The sequence below is a fragment of the Pleurodeles waltl genome, chromosome 2_1 (assembly GCF_031143425.1).
Source record: "Pleurodeles waltl isolate 20211129_DDA chromosome 2_1, aPleWal1.hap1.20221129, whole genome shotgun sequence".
Lineage (NCBI taxonomy): Eukaryota > Metazoa > Chordata > Amphibia > Caudata > Salamandridae > Pleurodeles > Pleurodeles waltl.
In genome coordinates, this window is record NC_090438.1 from 611,676,977 (window position 1) to 611,694,277 (window position 17,301).

Here is a 17,301-nt window from a genome sequence, read left to right on the forward strand (position 1 = left end):
GAGCCCATGCACTCTTGTGAAATGCAATACTTAACGTGGAAAGTTGCATTTTTAATTGCCATCACATCTCTAAGAAGAGTGAGTGAAATTCAAGCATTTACCATTCAAGAACCATTTATTCAAATACACAAAAATAAAGTTGTTCTACGGACCAATCCTAAATTTTTACCAAAAGTAATCTCACCGTTCCACTTGAATCAAACTGTAGAATTACCAGTGTTCTTCCCACAGCCAGATTCTGTAGCTGAAAGAGCACTACATACATTAGACATCAAAAGAGCACTAATGTACTACATTGACAGAACAAAACTAATTCGAAAGACAAAACAACTATTTATCGCCTTTCAAAAATCTCATACAGGAAATCCAATTTCAAAACAAGGCATTGCTAGATGGATAGTTAAGTGCATTCAAACCTGCTATCTTAAAGCTAAAAGAGAACTGCCTATTACACCAAAGGCACACTCAACCAGAAAGAAGGGTGCTACCATGGCCTTTCTAGGAAATATTCCAATGAACGAAATATGTAAGGCAGCAACATGGTCTACGCCTCATACATTTACCAAGCACTACTGTGTAGATGTGTTAACTGCACAACAAGCAACAGTAGGTCAAGCTGTACTAAGAACATTATTTCAAACTACTTCAACTCCTACAGGCTGAACCACCGCTTTTGGGGAGATAACTGCTTACTAGTCTATGCACAGCATGTGTATCTGCAGCTACACATGCCATCGAACGGAAAATGTCACTTACCCAGTGTACATCTGTTCGTGGCATTAGTCACTGCAGATTCACATGCGCCCACCCGCCTCCCCGGGAGCCTGTAGCCGTTTAGAAGTAGACCTTAAACATTTGTACATTTGTAAATATATTACTTGAAACTTCATTATGTACATACGCATTCACTCCATTGCATGGGCACTATTACTAGCATACACAACTCCTACCTCACCCTCTGCGGGGAAAACAATTTAAGATGGAGTCGACGCCCATGCGCAATGGAGTCGAAATGGGAGGAGTCCCTCGGTCTCGTGACTCGAAAAGACTTCTTCGAAGAAAAACAACTTGTAACACTCCGAGCCCAACACCAGATGGCGGGATGTGCACAGCATCTGAATGTGCAGCGACTAATGCCACGAACAGATGTACACTGGGTAAGTGACATTATATATATATATATATATATATATATATATATATATATATATATATATATATATATATATATATATATATGACATTTTATATATAAACATATATATATATATATATATATATATCTCTTGCTCCTGAAACATTTATCTTGCCACATTCAGGGCTCTTTCACCTGACTTGCAAAGCAGGTTTCTTAAAACAACTCACCTTTCTAATGGTAGGTTCTGTAGTATTGCCTTTAGTTTTGCACAAACATTTCCAAGGTAATAGCTTTCAAGGAACCCAACCACTTTGAGGCAAAATATTGATACCTGCTTTTCTGTGTCCTCAGTTATTCCCTGGCAGATCAAGACTCCTGCTTCTGCAGACATATACTGTGTTCCAGTTTGGAAGTGGGACTGATTGATATAAAAATTGTAAAAATGATAAGATGAAGACTCGTAACTAAAATGGAAGTGGGAAAACACACACCAGGGTGGAGTAAATTGAATTTTAGGGCACACTATATGAAATTAGGAGTCAGTACCTTTATTTCATAATATGTGACGAATAATGTGGGACCCAGCTACCTCCCCCTTTGGAATCAGGATGTGCTGGAGAACACTGCAGATCTGATTAATTTTACCCAGAGATTTTGATCGCTGAATTCTCTGGAAGAAAATCTGGGGCAATTATATGGGGAACCAGACCTGGAATTACAGATTCCTGTAGTAATTTCATATTTCTTATTGGGTCCTCAAGGTCTAATGGGTGATAGGCTGACCTCCACCCATCTTTCCGTCACTGTTTCCCCCGGTATTAGTAACATAGCCATGGGAAAATGGCAGCTAATTCCTTGGGCAAAAACGTTGAAAAGTGTTAACTTTTCTCATAGTTGGCACCATGTTGGATGTTCCAAAATTCTGCAGGGCAAGGATAGAAAAAGTATCAGTGGAAGTGGTGGAAGGAAGATAGCCAGTGCAAGAAGGTACTGGGATAGGAAGAAGGAGAAAATAACTTTACTAATGTGACTGATTTATATTGGCGAAGAAGTAGTGCTCGACCGAAATTCAGCATTTAGAGCCTGCCTGGAAGGCAGCGGCCCACTGGATGTGCACTCTTCAGTGATTTGAAGCTTAATCTACATTATTTGACTGTTCCACCAGGGTATTTTGTTAGTTCTCTTTCACTTTTATGTTCCCTATCAATTCCATTTCTGTGATCTGAATGTGCATAATTTTAATCCTAGCCTAGCCTATCCTACCCCATCTTTGGTTAAATTAGGCTAATGCCTCATTGAGTTTGCTGATCATTGTATCTGCTTTGATGTTCTTTTCTTTATCTTATGGTACATGCCCAAAATATTTTGTTCAGATGGGGAATTCGTTCGCTCTGGCTGCCCCCATGAACACTCCCCATTACCAGCAATTTCTGGGATGCAGCCCAAATGCAGCTTAGAAATAATAGTGCAGTCAAAGCTCTTTAAGCATCTTGTTACTCTGGATATGTCCTCTGCATTTGAAAGAATTGTTTTTACCTCTGTTAACCGTGGATGCATATTTTTTTTATTACTCCGAAACACCTTTATACAAGCAGTGTAAATAACATGCAGACCAAATACAGTGCACAAAATACAGTTACAGTCCTAAGAGTAGACCAACATAATGCTAAGCGTGGATGTCGTATTTTCCTCATTGCTCCGTATTTAGGCCAATACTGCCAAGCCATTAGGCCCATCAGAGGGGCAGGCTCTTTTCCAAACATGGCAGCATCCACCTACAACAGATTTTGCCAGCCAGCAGATCAATAATTGTCACCTTCCCTCATTTGGGTCCCCAGAGCGCCTCCCGCTGACATCCTTCAGTGCTGGCCTTAGAAATATGGCTTTTCCTTCCCATATGGTGGCAGGAATTCAGGACTTTCACCCAGTGCAGGCAGGCTGAGGACCACAGTCCTAGAACCTTGAGTATGGTTATTGCTCCTGTTTTGATCTCCTTGTAACTCTCTTTCTCCAGTGCTTGGAGGTCAAAAACCAGAACTCACTCTGGGGATAATATAGTTGTACTGGGTGCTGACCTACTAAGAGAGGCATGTTCCTTTCACGGTTCTCAGGTGCTTCTGTGTTCTCTACTCCAGGGGACTCATGGCTGGAAGAAAACACCTCCAAGACTCAGTAGTGTACTTTCTTAGCAGATATTTTTACCCATCATTTATCTAGGAGAATTCGGTTGGCAAACTTGAAAGCAGTAAAGAAGAAAAGTGACAACTTTTTTTTGTTTGTATTTTTTGGTTAGCTGTTGAGCTCAAACCTATCTTCATGAAACAGCAGAGCAGTTACTTTTCATAAGCAGTATACTGTTCATGGATATAAACAGGTATTGTCACAGTTTGCATGTAGTGGATTAAGTGCCCTACGTGATGTAAGTGATGTGCTCGTTAAGTGCATTTGAGCATAGACCAAAAGAGGTCGGAGAAGGTAATGGGAAGGTAGGAAGAAAGATCCACAAAGGTGACAAGAGCAATGTGTGCACATGAGAGAGCTGACATGTGAAGGGTTTACTTACAGTGATGGAGTTGCTCCTTAAAGAGATTCTTCCTCAGATCTGATGTGATTTGCAAGAAGGCATGAGCAAGTCTGGTGTTGGATAGCAAGCAGAGCTAAATTAGCAGCCAATTCATCTTGAGTTATTTCCCCGGTGGTGCTCCAGGCTGACTTATAGGGAAGTCAGGGAGTGCCTGATGGGCTGGTCTGACTTGTCGGTGTGTGGGTTGATTATTTGTTTGTTAGTGGGCCTCTTTTGTGGTCTGCTGGGTCGATTTTTACTGTTGATTTCCATGGTATTACCACAAATAATGCACACAGCGCATTCATATCCACGAAGTCTTCCTTACCTTGCAAAACATTAAAAAATTGTCTTTCCAAGTCCAAAACTGCCTGAATTTGTAAACATGGGTCACTTTTTAGCTGTCTAATTCAGTAATGGGGGCCACTTTTATTTTGGTGCCTGGGCCTATTTTTTGTTCCAGTCTGACCCTGCAATGCTCCACCAGTATTTTGGTCCAGATGAACGAAGGCCATTAAAATGTATTTTTACTTGTGTAGCAAAACCGATAACTGGATTTAAATTACCTATATATAAGCTGGAATTTCACAGCAGATGAATTAAAATGCATATTTAGGTTAGTGACTCTAAGAGGTTGAACTGACATGTCAGACTTTACCTGAAGTCCGATTCCCCATCTTTATGTAAAAATGCATTACCATATACCACAAAGGGCACTGAGTACTTGTTAAATTGAATTATTTAATTGGTCCAAATTGATACTTTTCTCATTTGTGCTGACATTTTTGTTTGCATTGAAATACTTTTGTTTTTAAAGGTATCTCCACAATTTCTGGTGATGCTGAAGCTGGGACATTGCTGCTCCAATCCGGTTGAGGATGAACCAGTCACAAGATGATACTAGGGCTCCTCGACAGAACAGTTTGTCATCTTTACACAATGTGCATTCCATCAATGCTGCAGAGTTGATGGCACGAATTGAATCATATGAAGGAAGAGAAAAGAAAGGCATATCTGATGTCAGAAGAACATTCTGCTTATTTGTGACCTTCGACTTGCTGTTCATAACCCTGCTGTGGATCATAGAGTTGAATGTAAGGTTTGGTTATAATTATATTTTGTGTTTACTGTCTTCTTGTCTTCTTGGTTTCATATAAATAGAGCTGGAATCAACAAAATTGTCTGGATGCGTGATAGCTATATTTGTGCAGCCTCAGTAGTGGGGGCTCCGAAACTGAAATCCCTTTATTCACTGCTACCAGTTAAGGATTTCAGTCCTAGCACGGAACACTTAGATTGCGTTCCAGGATAGGGGCATGCAAGACAAAGAGTAACTTGGTGAAAATGATAAGGTGAGGCACCAGTATGTAAAACAGGAGTGGGACAAAGTCTGTGAAGATGTCACTTCGCCAGTTTTCTCCTGACTTTCACAAATCTCCAGAGATTCGAGTGAAGTGTTGGAAGGCAGTATGGTGTTGTGCAACCTTCCTTGGCTCTCCAGAGACCTGAATGAGGTGGTGCAGTTGTGGTGACAGTGCACCATTTCCCCCATCTCCTTTGGGTCTCCACAGATCCTCGGAGGTAAGGGAATGTGGGCGGTGCTCTGGTACAGGCGACTGCCACCTTGCCTATCAGTCGCGGGTCAAATGATGTGCCGCAGTTGAGAGATTTTTCTCTTCGCAAGCAGCAACCTTGTGAAAGCTGTTGCCAGCACAGCCCTGAGATTCCTTTTGAAAGCAGCAAAAGTAACGCTGGCCTCTCATAGAAAACGCGGCCCACTTGGTAGTGGAAGAGGGTGGTAGGACTCTGGATGTAAGTTTTGGGTGATAAGGCTATGCCGTTTGGATGTGGATATTTCTTTCTTAACATTTTGGGGGCGAGGAGTGAGGAAGATAGTGGTGAGAGAGCCTGAGGGAGGTGGGAGTAGAAGGAAGGGCATTTTTTTTTTGTTTCAGTCCTTGACTCCTCTTCCCCCACAAAGCTCTTCAAAGAATCCTCTGGGTGAGGGCATTCTCATACACTGGAAAAGTCAAAACGGTTACAGATAGATACCTCTAAATAATGGAGGATGTTCTACCTCAGTTCCTCTCTTGTCTATGATTTGACTTGCATTGCCTCTGTAGAAAACGTCCTTTATTGATAATTAACCATCCACAATTTTATATATTGTAGATGGTTCTCACAAGGGGTATTATTAACAACACATTTTTTCAAAATCCGTTATGCACTGCTGTCATGCCGCTGTTGTCCCAATGAAAAACGCTGTTGTTGATCTAGTATTCCTAAAATGAGCAGTTAATGAGCGCAGCCCCTTAAAGCAAAATGTTTGTTTGCACAGGAGACATGAAATTATGAGGGATATACTCAGTTCTGATTACCAAAGAACACTGGCATTTGAAATGAAAAGTTGATTTTAAACTGTAAACTTAAGAAAAATGTACATCTAATATTGTTCTAAGAGGAGCAATCACAATATAACAAAGCAAAGGCTTCAATTCATAACTATTTCAATTTTAAAAAATGTTACTCTTCTTGGTAAGTTTTGACAAAATAAACAGTGATGTGTTGAGAATAAGCATGTGTGAAACCAGTACATAACATTGTAGGGGGTTAGGTGTGAACAAAGGTGTACTTTATCATTTTTGGTTTTTGAGTGACTTCCCGAAAATGTAAATTTCGTGAATGTCCTCCAGTAAAAATATCCATATTTTGGAGAACTAAAAATTGTGGTATTTTTACTTCCCATTTTTAAAGTACACAATTCTTGTGTAAACATGCTTGATGTGCTTAGTCCTAGGACAATAAATTGAGGAACAACAGTAAAGTCAGTCAAACATTTTCAGCATTACTTTGATCATTTGCTTGACCAAACAAAAAAAATAGCTTAGTGTGCCTTATATCTACTTTGTATTTTATTGTCTACACAGCTGTGTAATCCAGCCTATTTTCGACTTTTGCGTCAGCCATGTTTCTCTCCCACTGATCTTTTCGTCTACAAACCCAGTGGAGGTGATCTTAGCTTTTTTGCTTCACCAGTCAGACATGAGGCTGTGGTAGGCTGAGGGTGCAAACACTTTGCCTCCGCCTTTAGTTAAAGGTGGCTGCAGTCATTTCATCAAGCTGTGCAAAGACTGGCTTTTGCTAGCAACTGACTGTTCTGCAGTGCCACATGCCTTTTACCTTTCTTCCTGGAAGAGGTGTTGTGGGAAAGTCGTCTGTTTCTGTGATTCGCCTAGTAAACTGAATAATGGGTATATTTGATATCTGAATAGTTGGTGACCACGAAACAGCCCTCCCTGCCTGAAAATATGGTAAGTTCTTGGTTGACACCCATTTCCATGTTTTACTTTAGCTGTATCTGCAGTTAAAATTACCAAACCTGTTCAAGTGACATAAATGTCAGATGCCCGAAAGTAGGACATAGAAGTAGCGATCACAAGCATGCAAGGCTGTGTGGTTTACATTACAAACTAAGATGTTTAAAATGTAAAGCCTACTTCTGATATTAAGTATGGCAAATGTAAAATGTGCCATGGAGCCCAGAAGACCCACTTGCATAATCTCTAGAAGTGAAGCAAGAAGGTTGTATTCTGTCAGGACTGGAGGCTCGGATTATGCTTAAGACTTCCTTTAATTTCCACTCAGCAGCCTTCATAAACAACATTTACATGTCAAAACTACAAAGCCCAAAAGTCTTTGCTTCAGTGAAAAAAGAAACAACCATAGAGATATAGGGCCTGATTACAACTTTGGAGGACGGTGTTAATCTGTCCCAAATATGACGGATATACCACCTACCGTATTACGAGTCCATTATATCCTACAGAACTCGTAATACGGTGGGCAGGATATCCGTCACATTTGGGACGGATTAACACCGTCCTCCAAGGTTGTAATCAGGCCCATAGTCCCATTAATGTAGCCATCTAGGACCTCACTTCCTCTCTCTTAGCTGCTCAGCAGCCAGATAAGTGCCTTTCTATTTCCATTACGTGTGTTGTGGAATTGCTGTATTTGTATTTGGAAGATTTATTCTTTTTTCATGCTGTTACTTGATAATTCCTTCTTGTTCAGTTATTGGGTGCGGCGCTCCCTATCACACGCTAGGAAGCTGCTACCTTTGGGATCAGCAGCGACTTCATGTGTTGCTCTGAGTCAGGCAGCCTCCTCGAGGCTGCCGAAGTGCCTTGTTCATTTCCTTCTCACTGAAGCGGCGGTCGACATAGCGCGCCACTCTTGAAGTGCCCTCCTCTCCTCAGGGGATTCCTTCACTAGTGCGGTGCCAGTCGAGGACTGCCTGCGGGAGTGTGGGGCGCGCAGCTCTGAGTAACGAGACGCATGCCCCCTTGCATTACTTGAATTCCTTGAATGCCTGGGCAGATGCATTGCTGCTGATTGCTTCCTCTTCTGCAGCGATCGCACGCCAGCCCATATAACTGACCTCCCTTTGGTTCCAATCTCTAGTTATGCTCCAGATAAGCGGTTTCTCCACAGAGCTCACCCTTTCCTGCCCATTGTTATTTAGAGGGCAGCAACTAATTTCCTTTTGTTTCACTTTCCTGCCAACAAGCCTTGGCAAAGCCAAGAGTTGTTTTTATCATTGTTTGCCTGGTGCTTAACAAAAAAGCTTTGGCTCAGGTGACTCTTGTGGCACCAGATCTGTCCAAGGGGTTCTTCTCCCCTCCTACTTGGCTGCTGTATACTATATCTATCTTGGCCAATCAGACTAATACTAGTTGGGAACCGGTGGAGGAGACCCATTCCCTATAAACTATTGATGAGGAGTTTGTGGATGTAATTGATGCATCCTTAGAGTGGGTGGTTGCTAAAGCCTTACAACCTGTGAGTCGGCAACTGCTAGAGCTGGCAGTCCGAAGTTCTTTGAGACTCCTAACAGAGGATGACCTAAGGCCGCTCCCGCCTCTCAGTGCGCAGGGCCCTTTGAACGCGGCTATCCCGGACACCACTGCTAAAGCACCAACTTCCTCTTCCAACGCTTTCGAGTGCTTACGCTCGGTCTTTCTGAAAAGATGCCTGGAGTGACAACCGCGAGCGGCTACCCAGCCTGTGTTTATCCCCGATGACAATTCCTGTTCCCACCGGGGGACAGATGACAATGCTGGGGACAATACAGATAACCCGTATAGAGACTTGGGGGATGATCCTGGCCCGAGTAGACCATGGCAACTGGAAGACGTTGCCAGGAAAGCCAGGCTGGATAAGGTTGAGGATAAGGACAAGGTCACTGAGGTGCCGGGGATGCTCAACCCCGAAGACATTTACCATCCTCGCTGAGCGGATTGGGTTCCAGCGGAAAAGATGGTACGGTATGTTGCCGGCTAGATACGCAAGCCCATGGATCAAGATGTGCATGTTCACCTTAGGGCTGAATGCCCAAGACCCTCTTTGGCCAATAAGGTGGCCACCACACTGGAGATTGATTCCAAAATGTTGACTTTCATCGCCAAGTTAATTAAAGACCCTTAAAAAGGTCTTCATCGGTCCTAGAGGGATTGCCAGGATAAGGTCCTGGATTTATCAGGACCCCTTACAAAGATCCTGCATGTGGCAGAAGATACCATTGAGTCAGGTGACCTCATGGACCCCACAGTCCTTTCCGGATGGCCCCAGCGTACCTTGTGTTTTCTGGGCAATGCAAACTGCACCCTCTCTACGGAGAGGAGACACTCTCTATTGATTAAAATGGAGCTCCGGTTGGGCGAACTAGCCTCTAAGGAGGCAGGTCCTGTTGCAAAAAGGGGGGCTCTTTGGGGATCCCTTTGTTAAGAAGCTTACCTACTTCGGTAATACCTTCTCCTCTTTAGATAAAGCACAGGGATCTATTAAGAAAGTTTTCAATCAGTTTTTGCCGGGGGCCAGAAGCGGTAGGGGCGCTCCTCCAGCCCTCACAAACCCCCAAAGGCCACAAAGAGGTACATGTAGTGGCAGGATCAGAAGTGCTTCAGAGGTTTCTACCCCTCATGAGGATGTGCCAGAGGATGTGGCGGAGGAGGACACATTTGTGGTGCAAACAGTGCACCGGGAGGCATCTCTGGTAAGTTATACCCCTTTTTTCCCTTACGTAGTAGGGGGGAGACTTCAGTGGACACCCATCACAGGGGATGCTTGGGTCCTCCAAACCATTCAGGGCTTTCACATAGAACTCCTGGGACTCCCATCCAACAGGTTTACCCACAACCTATGGTGTTTTCAGGAGAAGATGCACAGGTGGTGGATCAAGAGATGACTGAGCTCCTCAGAAAAAAGGCAATGGTTCGCTTGATGCTCCACCCGAAAGGGTTTATGTGCAACGTTTTTCTAGTCGAGAAAAAGGACTAGGGCTTCCAACCTATTATCAACCTCAAGTCTTTCAGCAAGTGGGTGGTGTACTGACACTTCAAAATGGAGGGTATTCACCTTTTCAGGGACATCCTTCTTCCTAACGACTGGTTCTAAAGGATGCCTATCTTGCTGTGCCCATCTTTCCACCTTACAGATGATTCCTCCAGTTTGAGGGGGGCAGTCAGGTTTATGAATTCACATACTTTCCTTTCGGACTGTCCTCTGCATCTTGATGTTTCACAAAGGTGATGAGACCGGTTATGGAATGGCTGTGGGCCAAGGGAGTCAGACTCATTGTCTATTTAGACGATATACTTCTAATGCACCAGAACAGGAAGACCCTCCTTCGACAACTGGATTTGACCAAAACCCTTATACAAGACATGGGCTTCCTCCTGAACTGTCAAAAGTCGGAGTATACCCCGGCCCAACAACTGCTCTTTCTGGGGTTCGAGATAAACACAATACAACAATCCTTTCGTCTTCCCCAGAAGAAAATGGTTTTGATTCGCACGGAGCTGTGGAGAACGCTGGAGAGAGAGAAAATCTGTTTCCGCCACCTTGCCAGGATAGTAGGCCTCCTATCATCCTCCATTCAGGCGATATTTACCGGGCCCCTACAGTTTCGGGCACTCCAGCGCTTAAAGGCTCTACATCTCAGACAAAGCCGAACGTATGCGCATGATCTCCCTCTGTCCGGACGCTCGCACAGAGCTTCATTGGTGGCTTGACCACATGCATGCATGGAATGGCTGCGCCTTTTTCGGGTCTTCCCGGATCTAGTTATACAGTCCAATGCCAGCTGGCAGGGATAGGGCGCTCGCTGTGGAGATATTACCGTACGAGGTCAGTAGTCAAAACAAGAACAGTCTCTCCATAGCAACTGCTCGGAGCTCCTGGCAGGCTCTTTTGCTGCTCAGAGCCTAGTTGGCAACAGAGGGTCGTGATCCATCCTTCTGAAGATGGGCAGTAATCTCTGCGGTAAGATATATCAACCGTTTGGGGGGCCAGCGATCCAAGGTTCTGGCAGACGTAGCCAAATACTTCTGGGCTTATTGCCTTCAACACAACCTGTCAGTGATATCAGAATACCTTCCTGGGAGTCTTTAGCCAGGCTAGCTTGAATCTGGTGGCATAGTGAGCACAGGACCCACGTCTTGGCATACACTTCCCACTTGGGGCGACAAATGCAAAAAGAACAGTTGATGGAATCTCTTGCAAAAGAGTGTCAGATGTTCGGGCCTCGGATATCACAGCATGTATGTTCACTCCAGAAAGAGTTCCTTTACAATCTCAAGATGAACCAAATTCAACACCAGGGTGGTCCATTATCCCTCTTTATCCCTAAGTTATTTGTGGTCTACTCCATGAGATCATATAAGACCATGACCGAATAGTATCGCCCAGCTGGGACAGCTCAATTGTTCATCTCTCTCAGGAATCCCTTTAAACCAGTGTCGTCTTCTACCATTGCCCATTGGGTTCGATGGGTTCTCCAGTAATCGGGGATTGATATGTCCTTTTTTGGTGCTCACCCAACTAGGGGTGCCATGGCTTCAAAAGCCTTTTCTCTGGAGGTAAGTAAGAAGACATCCTCAGAGCAGCTGATTGGTCATTGGAATCGACCTTTAAAACTTTCTATTTCAAACCAATTTCCAGGATAGCTGCTTTTGTTGTCAACCAGCTTTAAACTAGCATATTCCGAGCCTCCGGTCCTGACATAGAATTTAAAATTTCTTAGTTATCATGAAGGAAAGTTTCAGTTCCATTAAAGACATGTAGGCGAGGATTATCCCTCCTGAACTTTTTCTCTATGCGTTCACCCTCCGGACAGCTTGGCAATTGACTGTGAGGATAAATATGATGTTCTCTGGTGTTATTGTATGCAATGCATGACACAATATTTAGTTTTTTCTTCATGGTACAGCTCATTATCTTTTTCCTCTGCTCTTTGTCGATTTCTGCTTGTTTACTAGAGATCATGGTATCTGGTTATGAGTTTCAAATTTGGTTTACATCTGGTTTTTGTTTCCGTTTCTCAGGATCAGATCAAAAACAGGATTTTTGAAAGGCACTGGGTTCAGGCAATACGCTTGAAGAAAGAGGAAGTGTGGTCCTGGATGGCTTTTATGGGACATAGGGCCAGATGTACCAAAAGGTTTTACTCATTCGATGTCTATGGGAAAATGTGTTTTTGTGCATATGGCCCTATATCTCTATGGTTATTTCTTTTTTCACTGCAGCAAAGGCTTTTGGGCTTTGTAGTTTTGACATGTAAATGTTGTTTATTAAGGCTTCTGAGTAGAAATTAAAGGAAGAGTTAAGCATAATCCCCGCCTCCTTAATAGAATTGAAACTTTTCTTCATGATAACTAGAAAATTGTACATTAATCTACATATTTCTGTAATGCTAATGGATACAAGTACTATTTACTGCAAGCGCTAGAGCAGCTTTCTGTTGACAAAGCTGAAAATGTGTTTAATCAGGATATTCAAATATCACAGGATAGGAATAGGAAAAAATAACTTATTTCAACTTTGTATTGTTTTACTAGTAAATGAAAATCTAATATACTGGCAAATTTAGATTTTCAATTTAAAATGTCACAAAATTGATTTCTGCAGTGGTTGTTCATTTGTTCCTTATCAGCTGAAAATTGCCATGCATCCCAGGCACCTCTTGCAAAGACTGAATTTAGATTTCCTCCAGTGCTCCACCCTAAAAAGGTATACAGTGCCATCAATAAATGCCTGCTGTAGTCAATTACTGTGGAACAGCTTATGGTATCAGTATTACTGTAAGCACATGAGACTATTGGGAACCCAATTAGTAAACATGAAGTTCCCACACCCAAGCCCACTGGGCCCAAAGAGGTTTGACCTTGGGAGCGAGTACAAATTAGGAACTGCAAATCAACAGCCTATCATTTATGACATAGAATTTGCATCTTCTGAGAGTTAATAATGATATTTTTATGTAAGTTTGAAAGCTTTAATAAAATCTTTTAGTTTTGCTTTTTGTATTTAAAATCATCAATCAATAAAAATATCAATACAATACAGAACAAAGCATAAATTGCATTCTATAGAAGTCCCAATTCTAAGCTGTGGAGTATGTGTAAAGAAATCTTTTAGAACCCATAAGGAGTTCTCAGTTCAGATGTGAAAGCATTTGTCTAGAGTAAATGATAAGAAGAACTTCCCACAAAGAGAGATTCAAAATATTCATAGATAGCATACAACTTGGGCTAGGGAAATCTCTCAGAGTAAAACTGAGAGGTGTCAGCAAAAGATTTCCCCAGGGGGCTAAGCAGGATCTCGGAGTCTCTCTCTCATGTCAACTTTCTCTCTCTCTAGGAACACGTCCTTTTATGTTTTCTGATATCAATAAAATGCAACATCTGTTGCAGCAGCTCATCTTCTTCTACAATCAAACGGTGGACTCTTAATGGAAACTAGACAGCTTCCATTGACTAAGCAACTAAACAAAGACCATCCTAAACATAAAATACAATCATACTAAAATTTGTAACTCCACTATCAATTCAGCTCAATTTCTGAGCACTTCTTTCTATAACACAAAATAGTTCAGGCTGAGTGCAGTGCATTACTCATTGAGATCACCCCCTTTCCTTTATGCTTCTGTTAACAAAACCTACTCATAAAATTCTACAGGGATTAAACTAAACATTTTAATACATCATTATATTTTACTTAGGCCAAATGGGTAAAAGAACTAAAGCATAACACATCTTCCATTCATTCTGTTGTTTCAAAAATGCATTTGCACCATGAAAACGTGAACTTTTATGACCATGACATAGATCAGAACAAAATAAAGAAGAAAAAGAAAAGGAAAAATGCATTTGTCAGCAAATTAAGTTACATGCATGTGACTGTGTAAGCCTTCAGTAAAAATCTACATTTAAATGCTGGTTTTTATGTTAAAGCCTTTGCATTCACTGTATGCATTAATTTTGATAGATTTTATTTAATTAAATGCCCTCACACTATCTTATTCAATTCAGGATCATGAAGGTCAGAGTCTTGCGACTATGATGTTGGTTCCCTGACCACTGACTTCCAATAAATCTAGAAGCCTCTTTCACACTATCGGTGTATGTGGGGGTGCTAACTGCTCTGTAAACAATGCCTTCATTGCCATAGTCATGGATACCTCAGCTTGAATTGCAGGTTTGCCCTGAGATCTGAATGTGTGCTAACATTCTAACATTTTCAAGTGATTCCTTCGTGCTGTCAAGAAAACAGCAAACAGCACTGCAGTGGGATTCCCAGTGACAGTTTATGCACTGCTTTAAGTTTTTTTCAGTATTGCCATTATTGACACCTTCATTTCACTCTTGACTGTCAGCCAGTTCCTAAACTATCATCTTGCCGCCACCATCATCTTATACTCCCTTCTTGTTATTGGGTATGGGATTGACAAAAGGTCATTTTTCTCAGTCTTTTATTGTCATTCAGACCTCATGGCAATCCAAAATTGTTTTACCACCTCCACTCTGCTGCGAGACCTGTCCAAGTCTCTCAGTGGTCACTGACCTCCCACAGGAATGACTCCATGTGATTCTGCACATCCGCCTATGCATCTGGTATCCTTAGTGTCCTTGGTTTAACCAATATACACTGTCATATTTAGGGTGGGCCACATCTTATCTTTGTCTAGTCAAATGCAGTGCTTCCAGACCTGACCCAAAACCCTGCATATATTTCGGACTGTGGGCTGGGACCCAAACTCTTCTTGATTGCCAGACCAATCTTGACTTGTGACTTCAGCAAATGGGAAAGCCTCTGCCTCAAATTTTTATTATCCCATTAGTTTGTCTAGACATCTGAATGACACCCTCCAGCTCTCTGGTGAACCTGCCCACCATCGTGCTTAACTCATGATGAAACTGGTGTAATGAATATGTAAAAGCCACCTAACACCAGAAAGAAGCAGTAGTACTAGTAGCAAGTGAGAAAGCAGCCATCGATCTGGTCATTTCCAAAAACAATTCCTTTCAGTCACTTGAAAAATCATGCTAAAAGCACAACTTAGAGTCCCCACCTTGAAAACTATTTCACTACATTTAAAAACTTCAATAAAGCTGTTTGCCTAAACTTGCAAATATTTTAAAGCTCACAATACATCCAAAATATCGTTCACCATTCTGATTTCTTTCCTGAGCCCTCAGCTGTCAGGCCAGCATTACTCAACCCTAGCCTCTTCTTCGCAAACTAAGTATGAGTATCTGCAGTGACCTAACAGCCACACAGAATTCATCAGAGCCACATCTGTATGTAGATCCCCAAGGAAAACAAAGGTCGGTAAGACTCCATACACCCTCCTCCCCACTACCTGGAAGTGAGGTGGAGAAGCTTTTAATGAACATGAAATCCATCTCCCCTGATGATCAATTTCCTCCTTGAATTTGGAAATATAAAATTCCAGTTACCAGCAATACGATTGTGGACATTATCAGTTCTTTACTCCCTACGAGGGTGGTCCCCATTAGCTGGAACAAAGAGATTGGAAACTTCTCTAGCCAAGGACACATTCCTGTTCGGTCACAGATCCTCCTGCATTGAAAGATTGAGTCTGTTATATTAGCAGATCAACTCATTAGCACTCTACACCTTCAACACAAATCTTCTCCCATCACAATTGCATCTGTCTATTGAGTTTGGTTGACTCAAACCACAGTAGATTAGCAGTTCCACTAAGAGCGGCAACAGCACTCCTCTGAAGCCCAGAGAAAGCTGGCTAATGTCAGGGCTGAGGACAGAGTGGTAGGCCATTCAGGCTCTAAGTCACATATTGGCCGTCTGCTGAACAGCTATGGTCATCTCAGGATATGTCCTCCTGTTTTCAGCATCACCCCCTGCAGGGTTTCAGAAAAATCCATGACATTTCTCAAGAAACAGAATACCTTATTCACTGGAGATCTTGGCAGACATTTTAATGCCACCACCATATAAACAAATCCCAGACCTCCAAGCATGCTGTGTAATCAAGATCTGGGGATGGGCAGTGTATCCCTGGCACCAGCATTTCCAAGACTATTGTCGCAGCTTTGCCAGCCTCCAGACAGTCTCAAAACTCCTTAGTCCTGGTGTAGCATGAGATCCATCTAAGGATGAAAAATACAGAATGAAAGGTTAGTAAGCTAGTATGTTTTTCAGCAGGACCTGATAGTTCACATTTAGGGCTTTGGCAATTTCCACCAGGATCAAACTGTTGAGATGTCTAGTGTCCCGATACCACTGGATCCTCTATCAGCAAATAACACAAGTAGAAAACTAATTTGCCTCGCCATTCTTAGATCCTCAGCAACAAAAGAGATCAGAGCTTTTTCACTGTAGGGACATGTTCAAAATTAAACATTTATAGGTTTTACATTTAAATACCATGCACACTGCCTCATGTGCTGAAAGGGCTACTTATGGGTGACATATTAGTATTTAAAAGGAAGGTTTAGGCCAGCCAAAAGGGGTCATTTTGACAGGTTGAATTTGCAGTTTAAAACTATAGTAGCCGGGCTACAATGGTAGGTCTGCAGTCATGTTAGTACTGTTGTTGTTATAAGCAGAATGAGAGCTGCAGTCCAGTAGTGACATTAAACTTACAATTCCTGTGTACACATTGTAACATGTACTAGGGACTTACAGGTAAATAAAAATATGAAATTATGGGTATGCCTAGTTCATCATGTTTAAAATGGGGAACACATGCACTTTAACTCTGGTTAGCAAGAGAAAAGTACACCATGTTCTACAGCCAGCAAAAACAGCTAAGGCAAAATGTTGGGGGGTGCACCACGCAAAAGATGTTTTTTTTCCACAGCCTTTATCTGATATTCATAATAACAACCGATAATTTTGTGTGGTTCCATTGTGGTATTGTCAGAACTGTTGGGTCTCTTATTGGCAGAGGTTTGCAACCTGTCCACGTAGGGAACAGATTCCTAGTAAGGGTAAGTAAGATACAACCTAAAAGTGTACCTGTGCTCACCCTCTGGTAGTATGACACAGAGCAGTCTGGCTAAGCTAAAGAGGTAAAGTATTTGTGGATACACACAGTAACACAGTGAAAACACCATAAACGTACTACACACTACTTTAGAAAAAAAGCCATAAATTACCTGAGTACAACAAAACCAAAACAACAGCATCCAGCATACACAAGTCAAGTTATGAATTCTTGAAGATTAAATCAAAATCCAGTGCTTAGAAGTCAGTAGCCCAGCCGGGGCTATCT

At 42.2% G+C, this 17,301-nt stretch overlaps 1 protein-coding gene across 5 annotated transcripts in view; it reads left to right on the forward strand.

The window, feature by feature from the left end:
* Positions 1-17,301, forward strand: part of STARD3NL (STARD3 N-terminal like) — a 237,256-nt gene that overhangs the window by 84,294 nt on the left and 135,661 nt on the right. For all 5 annotated transcript variants that reach the window (XR_011199751.1, XM_069215649.1, XM_069215665.1 and 2 more), the window contains exon 2: positions 4,519-4,795. Coding sequence is in view for 4 of the 5 variants with exons in the window: in XM_069215649.1 (XP_069071750.1) it covers positions 4,580-4,795 (216 nt within the window). In the remaining variant the exon portion in view is untranslated. The remainder of the gene's footprint in view (positions 1-4,518; positions 4,796-17,301) is intronic.